The 16,544-nt window shown below is 36.7% G+C and overlaps 1 protein-coding gene across 16 annotated transcripts in view; it reads left to right on the top strand.

The window, feature by feature from the left end:
• Positions 1 to 16,544, top strand: part of hppy (MAP4K3-like protein hppy) — a 133,388-nt gene that overhangs the window by 110,024 nt on the left and 6,820 nt on the right. For all 16 annotated transcript variants that reach the window (XM_081725596.1, XM_081725597.1, XM_081725594.1 and 13 more), the window contains 5 exons: positions 2,443 to 2,711; positions 7,345 to 7,537; positions 10,508 to 10,591; positions 13,761 to 13,853; positions 14,231 to 14,357. In XM_081725596.1, the coding sequence (XP_081581722.1) occupies positions 2,443 to 2,711; positions 7,345 to 7,537; positions 10,508 to 10,591; positions 13,761 to 13,853; positions 14,231 to 14,357 (766 nt within the window). The remainder of the gene's footprint in view (positions 1 to 2,442; positions 2,712 to 7,344; positions 7,538 to 10,507; positions 10,592 to 13,760; positions 13,854 to 14,230; positions 14,358 to 16,544) is intronic.

Raw genomic sequence — 16,544 nt, 5'->3', positions numbered from 1 at the left:
CCAAAGTAGGCAAACAATAAGCCTTGAAAGCAATGAACACGTAATCCTTTGGCGCGATTTCGGAAGTGTTAAGGATCGTCAATAGCACGATCTCTCGTACTCGGGGAAAAACATACTGCTATGTTTTCTTTCACGCTTGTAAGTGAAGGAAACATGGAAATCCATCGCATCACATGTTATTCTGAACACAAAAAGAACACGGAGCTGCTTGTTTCTAACACTTCCGACTTCCCTCCGAAGAACTGGATGTTGATTGTTGTTAAGGCTTACCTCCTGCCTACTTTGGACCCTCCTTAAAATCTGGGTATGTCTGAAAACTCTATTGAGAACATATTTGAGAATTATACTCTGTACAGAATACCCTGCACACCCATTGAAAGTTGATGCAATATCCATTTTTGGATTGTGTATGTGTGGTTTCCTTTACGCTGATAAGGACTATCATCCACAGTTTCTGAAATTTGAAATAGGGCCTGTTGAAATTTTCGCGATTTTGGACAGCCCTAGCTCCGAAACTGCACTTTTCGCCATAGGTCCATATGAACTTTTTCTCTTATTTTGATGTGAGGAATCACCTCTTACAGTATATATATATATATATAAAACCTTCCTTCATAACTTTGTGGTTCACAAACCAGAAGTGATTTGTTTACTAGGAAAATTTTCCTACTGCACACACTGCCTCGAAGACAAAACTGTATTCATCCCTTTGTATTTAGCAGTGCATTGTCTCACATATTAGAGGAAAATTCTAATTATAACTAATCATTATCGTAATTTCTTCATATCGCACTCGATGATAAAGGAGATAATCGAAACCGTCTGCAATATTAATTTATGTATTTAAAAAAAATGCTTATGGTAAGGTTGTTTAACCATTTAATGTGTGTCCTGTGTTACCGTTAGTCTTATACTTGAATGTTATGTGACAGTTTCTGGATTACTTTCTGATAAGTGAATATTTATTTATGGTAAAATTAGACACGAGAATGGTCATTAAAATAGGAATTATATATATTCTTAGGTGAAGGTTGAGTGTAAATTTGTTCATAAAGGTAGTGGAATGAGATAAATTAGGATAATAGATGAGATTCATCCTCTGTAGCTGTTTAATTACTGTTTCTAAGAATGAAGAAGTAACATTAGTTGGGGAGCTTATAATTCTTCCAGACAATTGATTATATTTTATTATGGTTATATTATTTATATAGCTACGAAAGTTGTGGGGGCAAAGTGCTAATTCATTTTTATTTATTAATTGAAATATATTTCCAAATTCTTCCCCATAAAACCAATGTACCGTTCACCATAAAGAATGAAGAATATAAATTACATGAAACTGTTCGAAGGTTAACTGAAAAATTCTAAGCCTAGGTCTGTGATAACACTAAGATTACTGGTTATTTATCTATAGTCTCTCTTGAGTGGTAAGCATTTAATCCAGTGATGGTGCTGTTTCTTGGTCCATTCAGGAAGGAAAGTCTTCCCGTACTTGCAATACTCTGTGCTACATCTATGACGTCATTCTTTGAAATGAAGAGGTGTCCAACAAATTGTTTCCTTAGTTCTGGGATCAGGTGGAAGGCTTAGGATGCCATATTTAGCGAGTACAAGAAATATAAATTAAGTTCGTAACCACTATTAGAGTTCGACCATGGATAGCATCACCTCAGCATTTCCATTTTAACTGAAGAGGAAAGATGTTTCCATTACGTGGCCTGTTCGTTATTCATAGGTAGGAAATGGTGCATCCATAGTCATAAATTGCTCGAAAAAAGCTTCAGACAACTTCAAATTTTCTGTCAGCAATCTGACTCGAAGCTGCTTCTGGTTAGAACATTTCGGATTATCGTGATATCAGTGCTTTCCCAGAATCGCTAATAATATGAACTTGGAATCTGCAAAACCACTGCTATTGATTTGATAGTGTGGCGTCGGTCGTCTTATCATCAAGCTGTGTTCTTTTATCCTCCATGTCATTTGTTATTGATGTTGGAATTCATCTTGGAAAGAGAGGTATCTTCAAGCTTGTACTCACACGTTTAAATTCAGCTGTCACTTCTGTACTTGGATATTTGAAATATTTGTCTCTACATTGTTTTCCATGGTATATGAAATACTAAATTGTTTTCCATGACATGATTGAGTTTCTTGACATCATTCCATTTTTATAAAGATATCAAATCAGGCATTTAACGTGTAAGTTAAGTTACATATTTACACACAGCCTAAATTCGTCTCCCTCCCACACGACTTTCGTAGTGAGGTTTAAAACATTTTAGTCAACTCTCATAATTTAAGTTATTTGTCTTGATTTTTGAATAGTTTTCCAGGTTATACTTTTAGTAATTAGGAATTTGTATCTAATTTTTGCATGTAACTAATATAGATGTGCTAACATTTGTAAATAGATATATTAGATGCTCTTTGCTTTCTTTCTAGGTAAAACACCACAGTTATATAGGCACGATTTGATTGGTTTGCAGAGTAAGCAAACGCATAGGTTTTCCCTCCATGTAAATAAAATTTCTGAAAGACTGGTACCTCGCAAATTCGCTCTTACGACTAAAGTTCCCGATACCAAAGGTTGTACAAAGTGCTGTGTAGGAAGAAATCCATATAATGGATATAAATATTTATGCGGTGCAATGCCTACTGGTATATTTCTTATGCAGTGGTATGATCCGCTGAATAAATTTATGCTTTTAAAGGTGAGTATTTGTTAAAAATACATTCTGTTTTGAAAAGTCTTCAAATCAAATATCTGGTGCTTAGTAGAATTCTTTGTTTTAATAGCGTGAACCTTGAAGGCCGATCACATAGTTTATTAATATAGTTCATAAGAGTCTGTTCATATTTCCGGTGTGAGATCATGTGGTTCGGATCCCACGTTAAGCTGTAGGTCCACGTCTCATTAGCCTCAGTGCTGAAAGGGACAACAAATTTCAAACAACCAACCAACGATTTGTTCATATAGTTTATTAACATCACTTAGTAGAATTTTATACGAGTGGTTTTTCTGTGCAAATAAGCTAATTACGGCCAATGTGGGGTTATTTTTGAGGCCTAGGGGTACGCGGTGGCTCAGTGATAGAGCGTTCACCTCCGGTGCTTGGGGTCCCTCGTTCGATGCCAGCTCGCGCCGTGTGGACTTTGTAGTGGACAAACACCGTGCTCGTGGGTTTTCTCGGTGATCTCCCGTTTCCTCCCACTTTCTTCATTCCACCATTTCATTCATTTCTCATCATCACCGTCTCCTTTAGCCTAACGGGCATAACCGTGGGAGGTAGAACTCAAAGATTTCATTTCATTTTTATTTTGAGGCCTATAGCGAGTGACGTAAAAGATGAAAATCAGTCACCATACAAGAATGTATGCACTATCTGTCTGATAGTGCTTCGTGTGTAGTGATGCTAAGAAGTTAGATTTTTTATTTACCTTTTCAGTGTATTCTATTTCCACTTATAATACTAAAGGACGGGCTTACAATAGGGTGACCAAATCGTCAACTAGAAAAAACGGGACACCTTTTATTTCTGGATAGGTTGCTCCTGTAAAAATATATTTTTTAGCCTTTCCGTTCTCTCTCTCTCTCTCTCTCAAAGGGTAAATGTTCACTTTTTCGTTTTAAAACTTATTGAAAAGGTTGTGGAATTAAGACAAAACGAAATACTTGAAAACATTACTAAAAATATATGAGCGCTGAAATCTGTCACCGACAGGATTTATAATTGCTCTCAGCATCGGATTCCAACTCCTTTTATTTGCATTTTCTTATTGTTAAACATTATTTCACTTACAACTAGTTTTCTTTTACTTTCACGTTTATAGTTGTGTAACTTTGTTTCCCTTTCGTGGTGTTATATCTTACTCAAATCACGGAAACACTGTACTGTACTGATGATAGCGCCTCAATCTTCTACCGCCCGAAACAGAGAGCAAAAACAGGTTACGTTTGTTCTTCATAAGACTTCCAGCCCCTTGCACTGTCGTCTCTGAAGTGGGGAGGTCTAGGAGGGAAAACAGGACAGCCACCACATCCAATATCGCAAACGTCGTAATGACGTTGCTCAGTAATTAGACATATTGCAATATAATCACATAGCTTAGAAAATAATAATATAAATTAGGAAATTTTAGCGATTCGAAAGGGTTTTTTGTACCCAATGTACGTAAATACGGGACATTTTGGCGTCCCGGGAGAATTTTTCTGGACACCGGGAATGGTAGTGAAAAAACGGGACAATCCTGTTTTTACGGGACGATTGGTCACCCTAGCTTACAGGCGCCCATACTATACATATGGCTAGAGTATGTGTGTGTGCTTACAAGTTTACTAACATAGCTTATATATCTTTTGTTAGTAATGTCAGTTATCAATGAATTCCCTTGCACTACGTCCCTTTCACTACCTGGTGAAGCGTTTAGAAAGAACAAATAGTTCACTGCTTCACTTTCGTTGATATTGTTGGTCATGTTTTATTATCTTCAGATAAGTAATTTGTTTATAACAACAGAAAGTTAAACCTAATACCTTCAAAAGGGTGTAGGGAACACTAAAACATAAAAATAAATAAATTTTTAAAAAATGAAATGAAATTTTTCAGTTTTATGTCTTACGATTAGATCTGTAGGCTAACGGAGACTGATGATTCATGAAAGTGAATCATAGTGAAAGAGTTGGTGCAATGAAAATGTGGGAAGAACTCACATGGCCTGGGATCGAACCAGGGATTTCTAGCACTAAAGATGAGCACTATACCACTAAGTCGCCATGCCCAACTTAAAACTTTGTAAATAAACTTTATATATGTAGGTTGCGACTGTGTTGATAGCGTGTTAAAAAAAGTATATCATAAGCGAAACATTACCCTTTGTATAATACTCTCTATATAAAATAGTGGCCCTGCTGTACCACATTTTCTCGAACACTGTCCTGTATTTGTACCATGACCAGAAATGTTGATGATAACAGCTCTGATGCAGTTATTTTATTGCAATATGGAAAACAGCGTGTTCGGTAGACTTTTCGCCTCATATAACCTGATAGAAAGAAAGAAAAAAGTACATGCTTGAAATTAAAAAAAAAAAAAAATGGGAACCATGGCCGCCAAGAAATATCACTATAACAAAAAAAATCAGTTTCTGTAGAAAGGTGTTCCGAAAAATCCGTACATGCCGTACATATTCTAACCATGTACGCAGTCCGTCATAGTGAAATTATAAATGGTCTGTATGAACGTTTAGCATCCATAATTAGGGAAATAATTCTTACAGCATCTTTTTGATAACGTTCATTGATGACGGTTACAGCGACATGCTTATCGCCCTTAAAATGAATATTGCCTAATAATTCCAAAGGAAGCTTCTACGTAAAAGTAAATCTTAAACTTAATTCCTTGCACAATTTGGAGCTAATAAGGGTGAAAATAAAGGTTCTGATGCTACATTTACCTGAATAAACAATTAGAAATTTGAAGAGATTTAGTGTCGTTTTTGGATGTGTTCTAAATTGCAGGACGAACACCTATCATTTGCGGTGTTTTGTATAGTCTTTTCACTCTTCCTGTTATAAATTACAAGCAGATCCTATTAATCTAACGGAGCTTATCCACCTTGTAATGGTATGGCCATCTGGCATGGCACGTTTGCAAGACGTCTTAAGTTGAAATAACGCATGACTATACTCTGTACAACATAGAATTGCTTTACTTGAAATAAGTTTCAACAGCTGAAACACGATGTTCAGAGTTAAGTTTTTCACGAAACACAAAATAACAGCTTATTAACATAACACAGCGTTACCTGGTGCGCAAGGTTACTTATTGTACTGCGCAAGCCAGAAGATACTATAAACACTGCCACTCCTATATATTTATTACGGTTTTGACAGCTACAGTACATAATTCGAAGTAGATAAACATGAAGTCATCAGCTTCGTCCATCTTAGATAGTTCTGAAAGTACTGATCATGGAGCATTGAAACAAAAAAATAGATCATCATAATATCATATAGCCGAATACACTGATGATAATCTAGTAGAATACAGGGATAGGCGACCTGAAAATTTCAACTACGTAAAAAGTGAAGCAAGCCATAGTTTCGTTTAAACTAAATATTAAATTCTAGGAAAGCTCTGTTCTGTATGGAAGTAGTAGAGCTCTCACTTTCAAGTTGGGCTCCATTAAGTACAATTTTCAGTACGTCACTATAATCCTATCGATGCATCATAGGCAGTATATATATATATATTTTTAAAAAGTCTCACGCTTTTACTACTTTGTATATATGTTTGTATGTATGTTTATTTGTGCAAGAGGACACGGTAGCTCAGTGGTAGAGTGCTCACCTCTAGTGCAGGTCCCTGGTTCGATCCTAGACCATGAGTTTATGGTGAACATGATCATGTCCGTGGGTTCTATCAATTTTTCCACATTACCATTCCACCAATCTTTTTATTAACCATCTGCCTTCTTTAGCCTGAAGGGTATAATTGTGGGAGTAAAATTAGGAATTTCATTTCATTTTAGTTGTGTTTCTATGTAAATTACTTATTCCATACAACAAAACACTTCAGGTGAGAACAGGGGCGGATCTAGGGGGAGCGATCGGGGCGATTGCCCCCTCCCCAGAAGAGGACACATTGTTATTTTATATATATAAATAAAACCCATCCCAAAGTTTGGAGCCCTTAAAAGTAGCAGTATCACAACCCACCGCTCCCCCTTCCTGAAATCGGTCCTGGATCCGCCCCTGGGTGACAAGCGGGCAGGGGAAGTCCAATCATGTGATAATTCGATTGTAGAATGCTTTTGCTGTCAGTGTTTGCTTCATAGACGAAAGGAAGAATTGGTCGCCGAAGGAAATTTCACTGCATTTGGTTAGTTACTTTTTGAATATTTTCTAAATAATTAAATCTAAAATTAAAAATTAAGTTTTAAGTCCTGCGATTAAGGAGGCGGATTAATGAAAGTAAATGGTTATGAACAATTGGTGGAATGAGAATGTGGGGAAAAGGGAAGAACCTCGAGAAAACCCACGAATACGATATTGTTCATCACAAACTAATGGCCTGGGATCAAACAAGAGACCCCTCGCACCAGAAGTGAGCGCTCTACCTCTGAGCCACTGTGCCTTTCAGAATAACTTTCGAAATTGGAGTACTAGTAACGCTGGCTATCAGAATAATATTTAATTTTAATGAAAGAAATAGTTTCTTGCACAATCTGTACATAAGTTATAAAGTCATTTCGTTTACTTACATTCAATTGCCTTTTTAAAGTTAATTGTGTATAATTAAATTATTGTAGTAATTGAATATTTAATTTTTTATTCTTCAACAGCATTTCGAATGCATGCTTCCTTCACCACTGTCAGTATTTGAAATGATCATCACACCAGAATTAGAGTACCCAATGGTTTGTGTTAGTGTAAAACAAGGCTATGAGCAAAACAGGTTAAAATTGGATCGAATTAATTTGAATTCCGGAGCAAGTTGGTTTCATAGTGACGATTTAGAAGACATGGATGGCTCTGGTACGTAATAATAGAATTTTCCTTCCAAAATCATCATCATCATCTATCATTCCGTAAAATTTATCTTATAATGAATCTTGGTATGTGCCTTCCTCCAACCTTCTGAAATAATCCTATTATTTGTAATTGCAATCCATCAAGAATAAAGAAGTAAAGCTCACCCCATATACATAGGAAATAAGTTTCAAGTTTAATCTACGTAAAAATTAATCGATTTTGATAAAACTGTTAATATTAATATCAGCGTATAATGTCTTTATAGCATTCCCGTTATCTCCATTGGTTGCAGTTAAAATCGGTCAAGGATTAGCAACTAAAATGGGATAAGCTCCTCCTGACTTTGGCATTTCTATGTTTAAATAATATGTTAAGAAAACAGTTTTCCTCGATAATATTCGCAAATATTATTCTATTTTGATACAATATGGTATTTTTTAAAGACTTAACGATCATTTCCACTACATGAATTGAAAATGGTCAAGAGCGAGCGGTGGAATTCAACTTAACTAATAATAGTTCAATTTGTTTCGATAACCCGAAAAACTCAGCTAGTTTCAAGTAGTTGGATTAATTTTCTTTAAAACCCAGTTTTTCTCAAACTCTTTAGTGTGTAAATACTAACGTCTACAACGGTATGTTGTATACTTGTATTGTATAACTTGTATTGTATACTTGTATTCGAGCAATAATTGGTTTATAAATAGGTACAAGCCAGTTCATTTTATAGAGGAAGAAAAAGAAGAAAATATAAGAATAATATATGTTTTTCGAATATATATAATTGAATGTGAATAGGTAACTAAGAACGACAAAAAGAAGGTTGTCATAGAAACAAACAAACACGATATAATGTAATGTGATAGTCTCGCTGTTATGTTGTAGGTGAGTGAAACTTTTTAAGAAGCATCTAAAGATAATAAAAGATTTAACAAGGTAATTTAAAATCGGTCAATTTTATTATCTAACAAACCAGTAAGTAAATTCGTTACACGTCCTTTATGAGAATCCTATCGAACGCTTGTAGAATGAATTTTAATGCCAGGTCAGAACAGCCAATGCTTCTAACTGGCATAACTAGCTGACGAGTGGCGAAACAGAAAATCTGCAATCTTTTACGAACTTCGGAAAAATGGCTGCTGTGGTCGCAGCACGTCCTATGGTATACTGATTCTACAAAAATACTCCTAAAGATTGTGTGGATAAGTGCCAGCTTTTATTTGTAGATTAGTTATATAGAGAGAAACATTTATTTTGCTTTCAAAGTGATGTATACTTTTATTTCGTAATGACCTGTTATTTTCAAAGTTAGATTTTATAAGGGACAATCAACTGAAACCCGTTCAGTGGCCATAATTCATAAAATAAATTTTATTTCGAGCGGAAACTTGTACACTATCTAGAGGCGTCTATGGTTAGCGTGCAGTAAAAATATTGTTCAGAAGTCGTCACCATGAGCGTTGAGATACTTGTCCCACTGTGTCACTAACTTACGTGCCGTCCATGTAAAATTTGGACGGTTGACTATCAAACCAATCACGCACAGCATCCTGAACCTCAGCGTCAGACTGAAAACTCTGACCTTTCAATGCCTTCTTTAGAGGCCCAAAGATGTAAAAATCAGGGCTGTAGGGCAGGTGTCGTAACATTTCCCGCTTGAATCGTTGAAACAAATCCTGCACTTGGTTTGCAACGTGTGGACGCGCGTTGTCATGCAACACAACGACTCCAGCGGTCAATAAACCAGGCCTTTTGTTTTTGATGGCTATCCGTAACTGTGTCAAGGTCTGACAGCATGAGGCGTTGATGGACTGTCCTGGTTCCTTGAAGTCGAGCAATAATGGTCCATGGCAATCAAAGAACACAGACACCATAACCTTCCCCGCAGACGGTTGCGTCTTGAACTTTTTGGGACGTTGAGATGAGGGGTGTTTCCACTACATACTGAAAGACTTTGAACTCGGTTCAAAATGAAGGTACCAAGTTTCATCCTCAGCAATAATGCGCAGCTAGAAGTCGTTATCTTCCAAATGGTAACATGACAAATGTTCAATGGTGCAACCCAAACACTCCAACTTTTGGTCTTCCGTCATCACCCTGGGGATCCACTGCGCGCACACTTTATGATACCCCAGATCTTTCACAATTTTCTGAACAGTACCATAACTCATGTTTAACTCCATAACACGCTATGGATTGAATACTAATGCGTCTATTCACAGCTATAGCCGCATTCACCTTTTCACGTATGTCTTCTGTGGCAATTACATGGGCTTGATCAGGACGGGGATAATCAGTGGTTTGTTCACGCTCCTTCCGAAACATTCTGGCCCAGTCCACCACTGTTGTTTTGGAGACGCATGCATTACCATACACGTTTCTAGTTGACAACCCTCTGCACTTAGAAACTGGATGACGGCACGCTGGTCCTGTTTGGACGGATTGGGAATCTTGAACACCATCTTTCACTCGGTATACCTGCAAGACGGAAACACGTAACAACATTCTTATACCCAACACACAGGGACATTAGCCGTTACACACTATTAAACAAACAATATCCTCCTACACACTATAACAATAATACATTGAAAGAACGGGTTTCAGTTGATCGTCCCTTATTATAATATCGAAAAGAATTTTTTATAATAATAATAATAATAATAATAATAAGTCATTTTCTTTGTAGGAAAGTAGAAATCTAAAACATAGTCTTCGGAAAGTGCGATAGCTTAAAACTTGCTTGTCGAGTGCTCACTGGTCTACCTGTAAGTTAATAGAATCGATTAAACTTAGAAACAGAAGACTTACAATGGTTATTTATTTGAAATTTTAGAGTACATGTATATTTGAAATCACCAAGCGTGAAATTAGATTTTCATAGGAATAGTCTGGTCATATCGAGAAACCATATATAATTAGTGTTATTATTATTGAATGTAATGTTTTTTTTTCTTTTCTGTGTTTTTGCAGCGACTGTTCTTCCTCGGCGTGAAAACATAAATGTTGTTCACGTGAGTCAACTGGAGAAAGACTCTGTTTTAGTATGTTATGACAGTAAGTGCCTAAGTTATTTTTAGATAATAAGTATTAGAAAGAACTTGGTTGTTTTAGAGGAAAACCCTATATTTTTACGCACTTTATTGTAACAATATCGTTAATTATATACCATGGGCCTGGTTTGTATTGCAAGTACACCTGTTTGTATTCACAATTTACCTGTTTGTATTGCAAGGTGTCATTGCTAATTCTGATAGCCATTTTTATGGTTGATAAGATGAAATTAATTTAATGTATTCAGAACATTAAATGTAGATGATGTAAAATCGTGTTCAGCGCGTTTATTCCAGTCATGTATCTTAAATGCCATTATAACGGAGACCAAAATGTTTCTGTCGGAATTTCCGGGTGATGAACTACAAGTGTGCTCTTAAAGTAGTCATTTCCAGCTGGCTAATGTATAACGTAGGAGCACGGTTTTACAATCTGAGAAAGAAACACAATAAGGAAACAAGGCGGAAGGGGGGGGGGGGGAGGCGTAGGAGAGCAAGTCTTAAACCAAACCAAATAGAACTTTACTTCCCATTTTAAGTGATTTGCTACGGTGGAATTCATGGTCATCACTAGTAGAAGATATTCTATGCTAACGGTGAGAGTTTTTTATTCTACAGTATATCCGGGAAATCCGTATACTCCTATACGTTCATAGTTATCTAGTAGAATAGTTTAGTAATGCATTTACAGTTAGTTGCCCAAGGCTCCAAATTCTCTATCATGTTGGATGCACAATTAAATGCGTCTCCAGGTTCTTTGTGACATTTTTCCAAGACTGCAGATCTTACAGAAGGCTTCGCGTACTGCTCGTTGGAAGTTCATCGTTGGCTCTGTAGCGACACTTGACAACCTACATCTTGATAGTACCCTACAACGAGTTATCGGGTGTCGTCAGATCAAGTCCTTAGTTAGACGTACCAGCGTCCAGGAACTTGTTTCTGCCATTTTAACTCACAAAGTGATTAAGTGAGGCGAACTCACTAGGGAAGGGCGTGATGTCACTCACAGATAATTGCACTAAATTTGGTGGAGGAGTAGGTATTGTGAATAGAAAAGAACGTGTGGAAGCACTCGTTTCGCAGGTGTTCAGAATCAGAAATAATGGGCCCTACAATTCTAGCGAAGTATGGCCTGCCATGCAGATAGTGATGGAACGGAGCCTTTGCTCGCTATTGCTGCGAATGCAGAAGCTAAATAAACTATAACGAAAACAGAAAAGATGAGCTAAACAGAAAATGGGTCAATTTCCGCCCTCAGTCCCACCAGGCGAATGCCGAGATACTTAATTTACCAACTGCCCTTGCCATTACCCACTAAGTATGCATCTTTAGTTAGCTTAATGAAATTATATTAAGAAAATAAAGAAAATATACACAACAGCGACCAAAGGCTCCGTCCCATCAGTATCTGATTGACAGGCCATACTTCTCCAGAACTGTAGGTTCCATTATAAGATTTTTTCCAGGTTGCGTAATGGTTTCCTTGCGTGTTGAACATGAACAAGATAGTATATGTACAGAGGTTGTTCAGTCTACATTTGGCCAATTTCGACTTACATAAAAATTTAGAAGAATCCATGGCGCCAGGTCCGTAAGTGCTCGATGTATTTCCCTTAGTTCCTAACAATAGCCCGACAGCGTAATTTCCACTGTAATAGGCTTCTCTGAAGAACTGGGAGGGGAATCTTGTCCCATTCCCTTTGCACAGCTTTCCAAAGTCTTTCTACAGTTGTCACACGCCGTTTTTCCAAAGCCCGCTTCAGCAATCCAAATCCACAATAATCCATGGGACTTGCATCTGGAGATTTAACAGGTACTCATTGAAAGGTATCACTCGTATACCACTTACCTCCTCCATCTCCCTGTAGAATGCGAGGAACGATCGTGAGGTATGTGATGAGGCCTTGTCCATGTGAATGCGTACCAGATTGGCGTCATTTCCGTACATTGTTGGAATCTCGTGCTCGTAAATCGGCCGCATGATCTGCTCCTGAAAATACTGCGAATTTATTTTGCAGTTCTTCGCCACCCTACGAATCTTCAGTTTACCTCGGTAACAGTAGCCAGTAACGACCATGAACCCTTTTGGGAAGGATTCTTTACAGACACGGACCCACCTTCTGAAGTTCTTGGCGCCTTTCTCTCGGAACTGATGGCTATCGGTTTGCCGCAGTCGGAAAGGTAAATCCATGCTTCATCGAGCGTTACGACGTATATCCACCTTTGTTTTGCCAGATGCCGTTCGTACAGCTTCCGGACGTTACACTTTCTTTTCGTTTGGTGGGCATCCGTGAGAAGATGGCCGCGAGCATTCATGACTTTTGTCAGCTTGAGTTGATGGTGTAACGTCCGGCTCACAATCCCCAAAGACACGTCAAGACAATTAGCCATACACCTTTGTGTTGGCGGATTTTCTTGCATTGTCATTTTGCGAAGTTTCCTCTGCATGGTGGAGGTGGCCTTGGTGCATTTACTCTAGGCCGCTTCCTAGGCAACTTCATTGGTGATCCAAATGGTGGAGCTTAGTATCATTTTAATATCATTTTTTATCATCATTTTAATTTTTTAATATCATTTTAATATCATTTTTTATCATCATTTTAATTTTTTAATATCATTTTTTATTTCACTTAAACTGATGTTGCAACCATTCTTCTTGCACTGTTTTCTAATGACAGAAACACTAAAGTGGGCGTCATAAAGAGCCGCAACATAGCCTTCCCAAAACCGGCTTAGTTTGGGCGGTATTTTCGTTACAGAGCGGAAACCCACACACTTGAAAACAAATTTAACACAACACTCACAACAATGGTCCTGTTTTGTTCATTATTGTCGTCCGCGCGGAAAAACAACTCTGTTCCCAGGAAGACACTGCACAACACTGCAGGACGCCACGAGCCAGGTCGGGTTAGTCCATTCTGCTCGGGGAGGGGGGAGGAACAAAATCGGCCAAACGTAGGCTGAACAACCTCTGTAAAATAAATACGCATTTCAAAATGTATGTTACCAAATTTTAATGTTGTATCAAATCTTAGTGTTGTCATTTACGCCTTCACTTAATGAAATTGAGAATTGAAATACTTTAGCTAAAAATTTTCGTGCAGTTTTCAGTATCATGTTAAAAAGCAAACTAATAATGTTTTTACTCCAAGTCTCCTTTTCTTTCTTTCCAGATGTTGTTAAAATAGTTACTCTTCAGGGAAGGTTAAAATCTAGTAGGAAACTGTTACCAGAATTTAATTTTGACTTTCAAATTGAATCTATAGGTAAGTATTGTGTTGATTTGTCTCAAGTATTTTAAATTTCATTGCTTTTAATTTTCGTAAAATGAGTTGCCCAATTCCGAAACGTCTCTTGACCACTTTACAAAAAATTAGGGAAATCAAGTTATTTTTTGTACCATCTTAATTTGAACATCTGAAAATAAATAAAATAAATTTAAAATAAATGCGGATTTTCTTTGGCCAATTGAGATCTTCATTTAGAGCTAAAGTATTAGCACGTCCTACTTACGGTTATCAGAATATGGTCTTTTAAGGTGGGTAATGGCCAGGTATCTGAATGTTTTATTGTCATGTTATATTTATCTGTAGATGATATACATAGTCCATTCGTAAAAGTAATAATGGTATTTTATTTTCAGTCTGTTTGCCAGATAGTATTCTGGCTTTCCATAAACATGGTGTTCAAGGTAGAAGTTTAAGAAATGGTGAAATAACACAAGAAATAGTAGATAAGAGTCGAACCTACAGGTTACTGGGATCTGATAGGTAAGTTCGAACTCAAGTTTTCTCAGCCGTTAATCTGTATAATAAATTGATAAAGTGCACACTTTCTTGAAATGGTATGTATTCCCAGGAAATCCTTACTTAAGTCCAAATCCCAAGTTTGGTAGCTAATAATTGAAGAATCAAATGCCTGTACATCATAGTGTTTCACACGCATATTAAGCTTGTTAAGATCTATTACCATTTCAAATGTGGTTAAGTGGAGACCTTTAGTTTCCGAGTTGTTGGCCATCAAATTTCGGCTAGAACTTAAAAAAACTGTTACAAGAAGTAAGTGCAGTACGTATTTACGTGTATAATCAAGATTTGCTAAATATCAGTGAAGAACGATTTTTTTTTCGATATAAGGAAATTTACTAGTTTATTTATTTATTTTGTCATAAATTGCAAATAATTGAAGCGTTTGGAGGATAAAGGTGTTATGTAACAAATTAAATATGACGGGAAAATTTACTTTCACAACTTTGTCCGTTAACATACCGCCTTCATCGTTTCTAAATATCTGCACCCAGACGAGGACTCATTAAATAATGTATTACGTAGCATGATTAACATATAACACGTACATGAACCACCAGAATGCAACGTTTCAAAAAATGTAACATGACACCTTTATCCTCCAAACGCTTCAATTACTAAATAAATCTTTTTAAGATTCTGGTGAAACAGGGAAATAATTGTATTATTCATTTAATTTTAAATATTAAAAAAAATATGGATTGTACACAATTAGCAAGTGGTCTTAAATCGCCGTTTAACGTTTATCGTAGTTTCATAAGATTTACTGATTAAAATTGTACATTTCGTGTAGAAGTAAAATTTTTCGATGAGTAGAACAAAGGAACAACATTTTACATTAATATAGGACAGGAATCGACATATATCGTTTTGTATTGGCCGAGTGCCCTCAGCCAGCTCAAGGCAAATGGCTCAGCTACTCCCTCTATCATGTATTTTCTCAATTATTGAAAGTATTAGAATTAACATTATGAACTAACGTAATTTGATTTGTTGAATTGAGAAGAATGTAATCACTTGTTAAAATTTCTTAATAATAAGAGAGTTCTCTCGGGCTATATTATATGGTTAGCGTAGGCACCTTTAACGGGGGAGACGAAGGCTCGACTCATGCGGTTGCTCATGCGGTAGGAGCTCATGCGGTTGAGACCTTGGCAATAGGTTTTAATATTAAGATATTGAAACATAAAGTAAAGTGTAACGAACAATCTCCATAAGTTCACTGCTCATTTTTGTCTGTTATAATCATACTGTTCTTACTACTTGAAATGCCCGTTCTTTTCCTTGAATTTGTCTCAGTAGTTTTTTCTGTGAACGAAGCATCAATTTTTACATAATGTGTGACTTCATTTTTAATTTTAAACGAGGGGTTAAAGCACGTTAATTCAGTTCACGTTGATCCTTTGTGGAAGTACATAGTTTTTGTGCGAATCCAACGCTACGAGACAATTGAGGAACTGCTTGCATTAAGCAATAAGTCCGCTCAAGAAAATCACCAATAAACGTGGTATCACTTGTGATGCCGTCACACAATCCTCAATTTAAATCATCGGCTTCTTTTTCGATAACGGCTGTGGGTGTTCCCGTAGATATTGATGATAGACGCAAGGGAATGGTTATTGAAAGAATTGATGGAAACTGAAAAAACCCGAGAAGATACAGGAAGCCTGGGTTTTTACTTGTGTCGTATCAAGGGTGTTCAAGCATCTCCTCAAAATTTTAAAAGGTTTAATTTTGAACAGTTAAACTATCACGATAAGTAAGGATGAGTTAGTAATGTCGTCACTTCGATGACGACGTAAGTGCAAGGTTTCAAAAGTTAAAAACGCCTCATAGCACAATTTGTTCTCAGTTGGTTGGTAATGTTGACATCATTCTGGTTGACAGCTTGCTTGCTCACAATCCAGCTCAATCGTGCTTGTATTTTTAAAACACAGCTGATCACCCCTGATGTTGACGATTGATTTAGCATTAATTACACGTATTAACTACACTTGAAACATAGACATTGAGTAATATTTATTAAAAAAGAAAAACATATATTTAAAGTATACCAAATGTTTTTAATTTTGTATTCAGTGTTATTATGATGTTGAATATATATTCCAGTAATATATATTCCAGTGGTGTGAGTGTCATAGCAATTAATAA

The sequence above is a fragment of the Thermobia domestica genome, chromosome 9 (genome assembly GCF_964235325.1).
Source record: "Thermobia domestica chromosome 9, izTheDome1.hap1.1, whole genome shotgun sequence".
Taxonomy (NCBI): domain Eukaryota; kingdom Metazoa; phylum Arthropoda; class Insecta; order Zygentoma; family Lepismatidae; genus Thermobia; species Thermobia domestica.
This window is presented reverse-complemented; position numbering and strand designations above follow the sequence as displayed.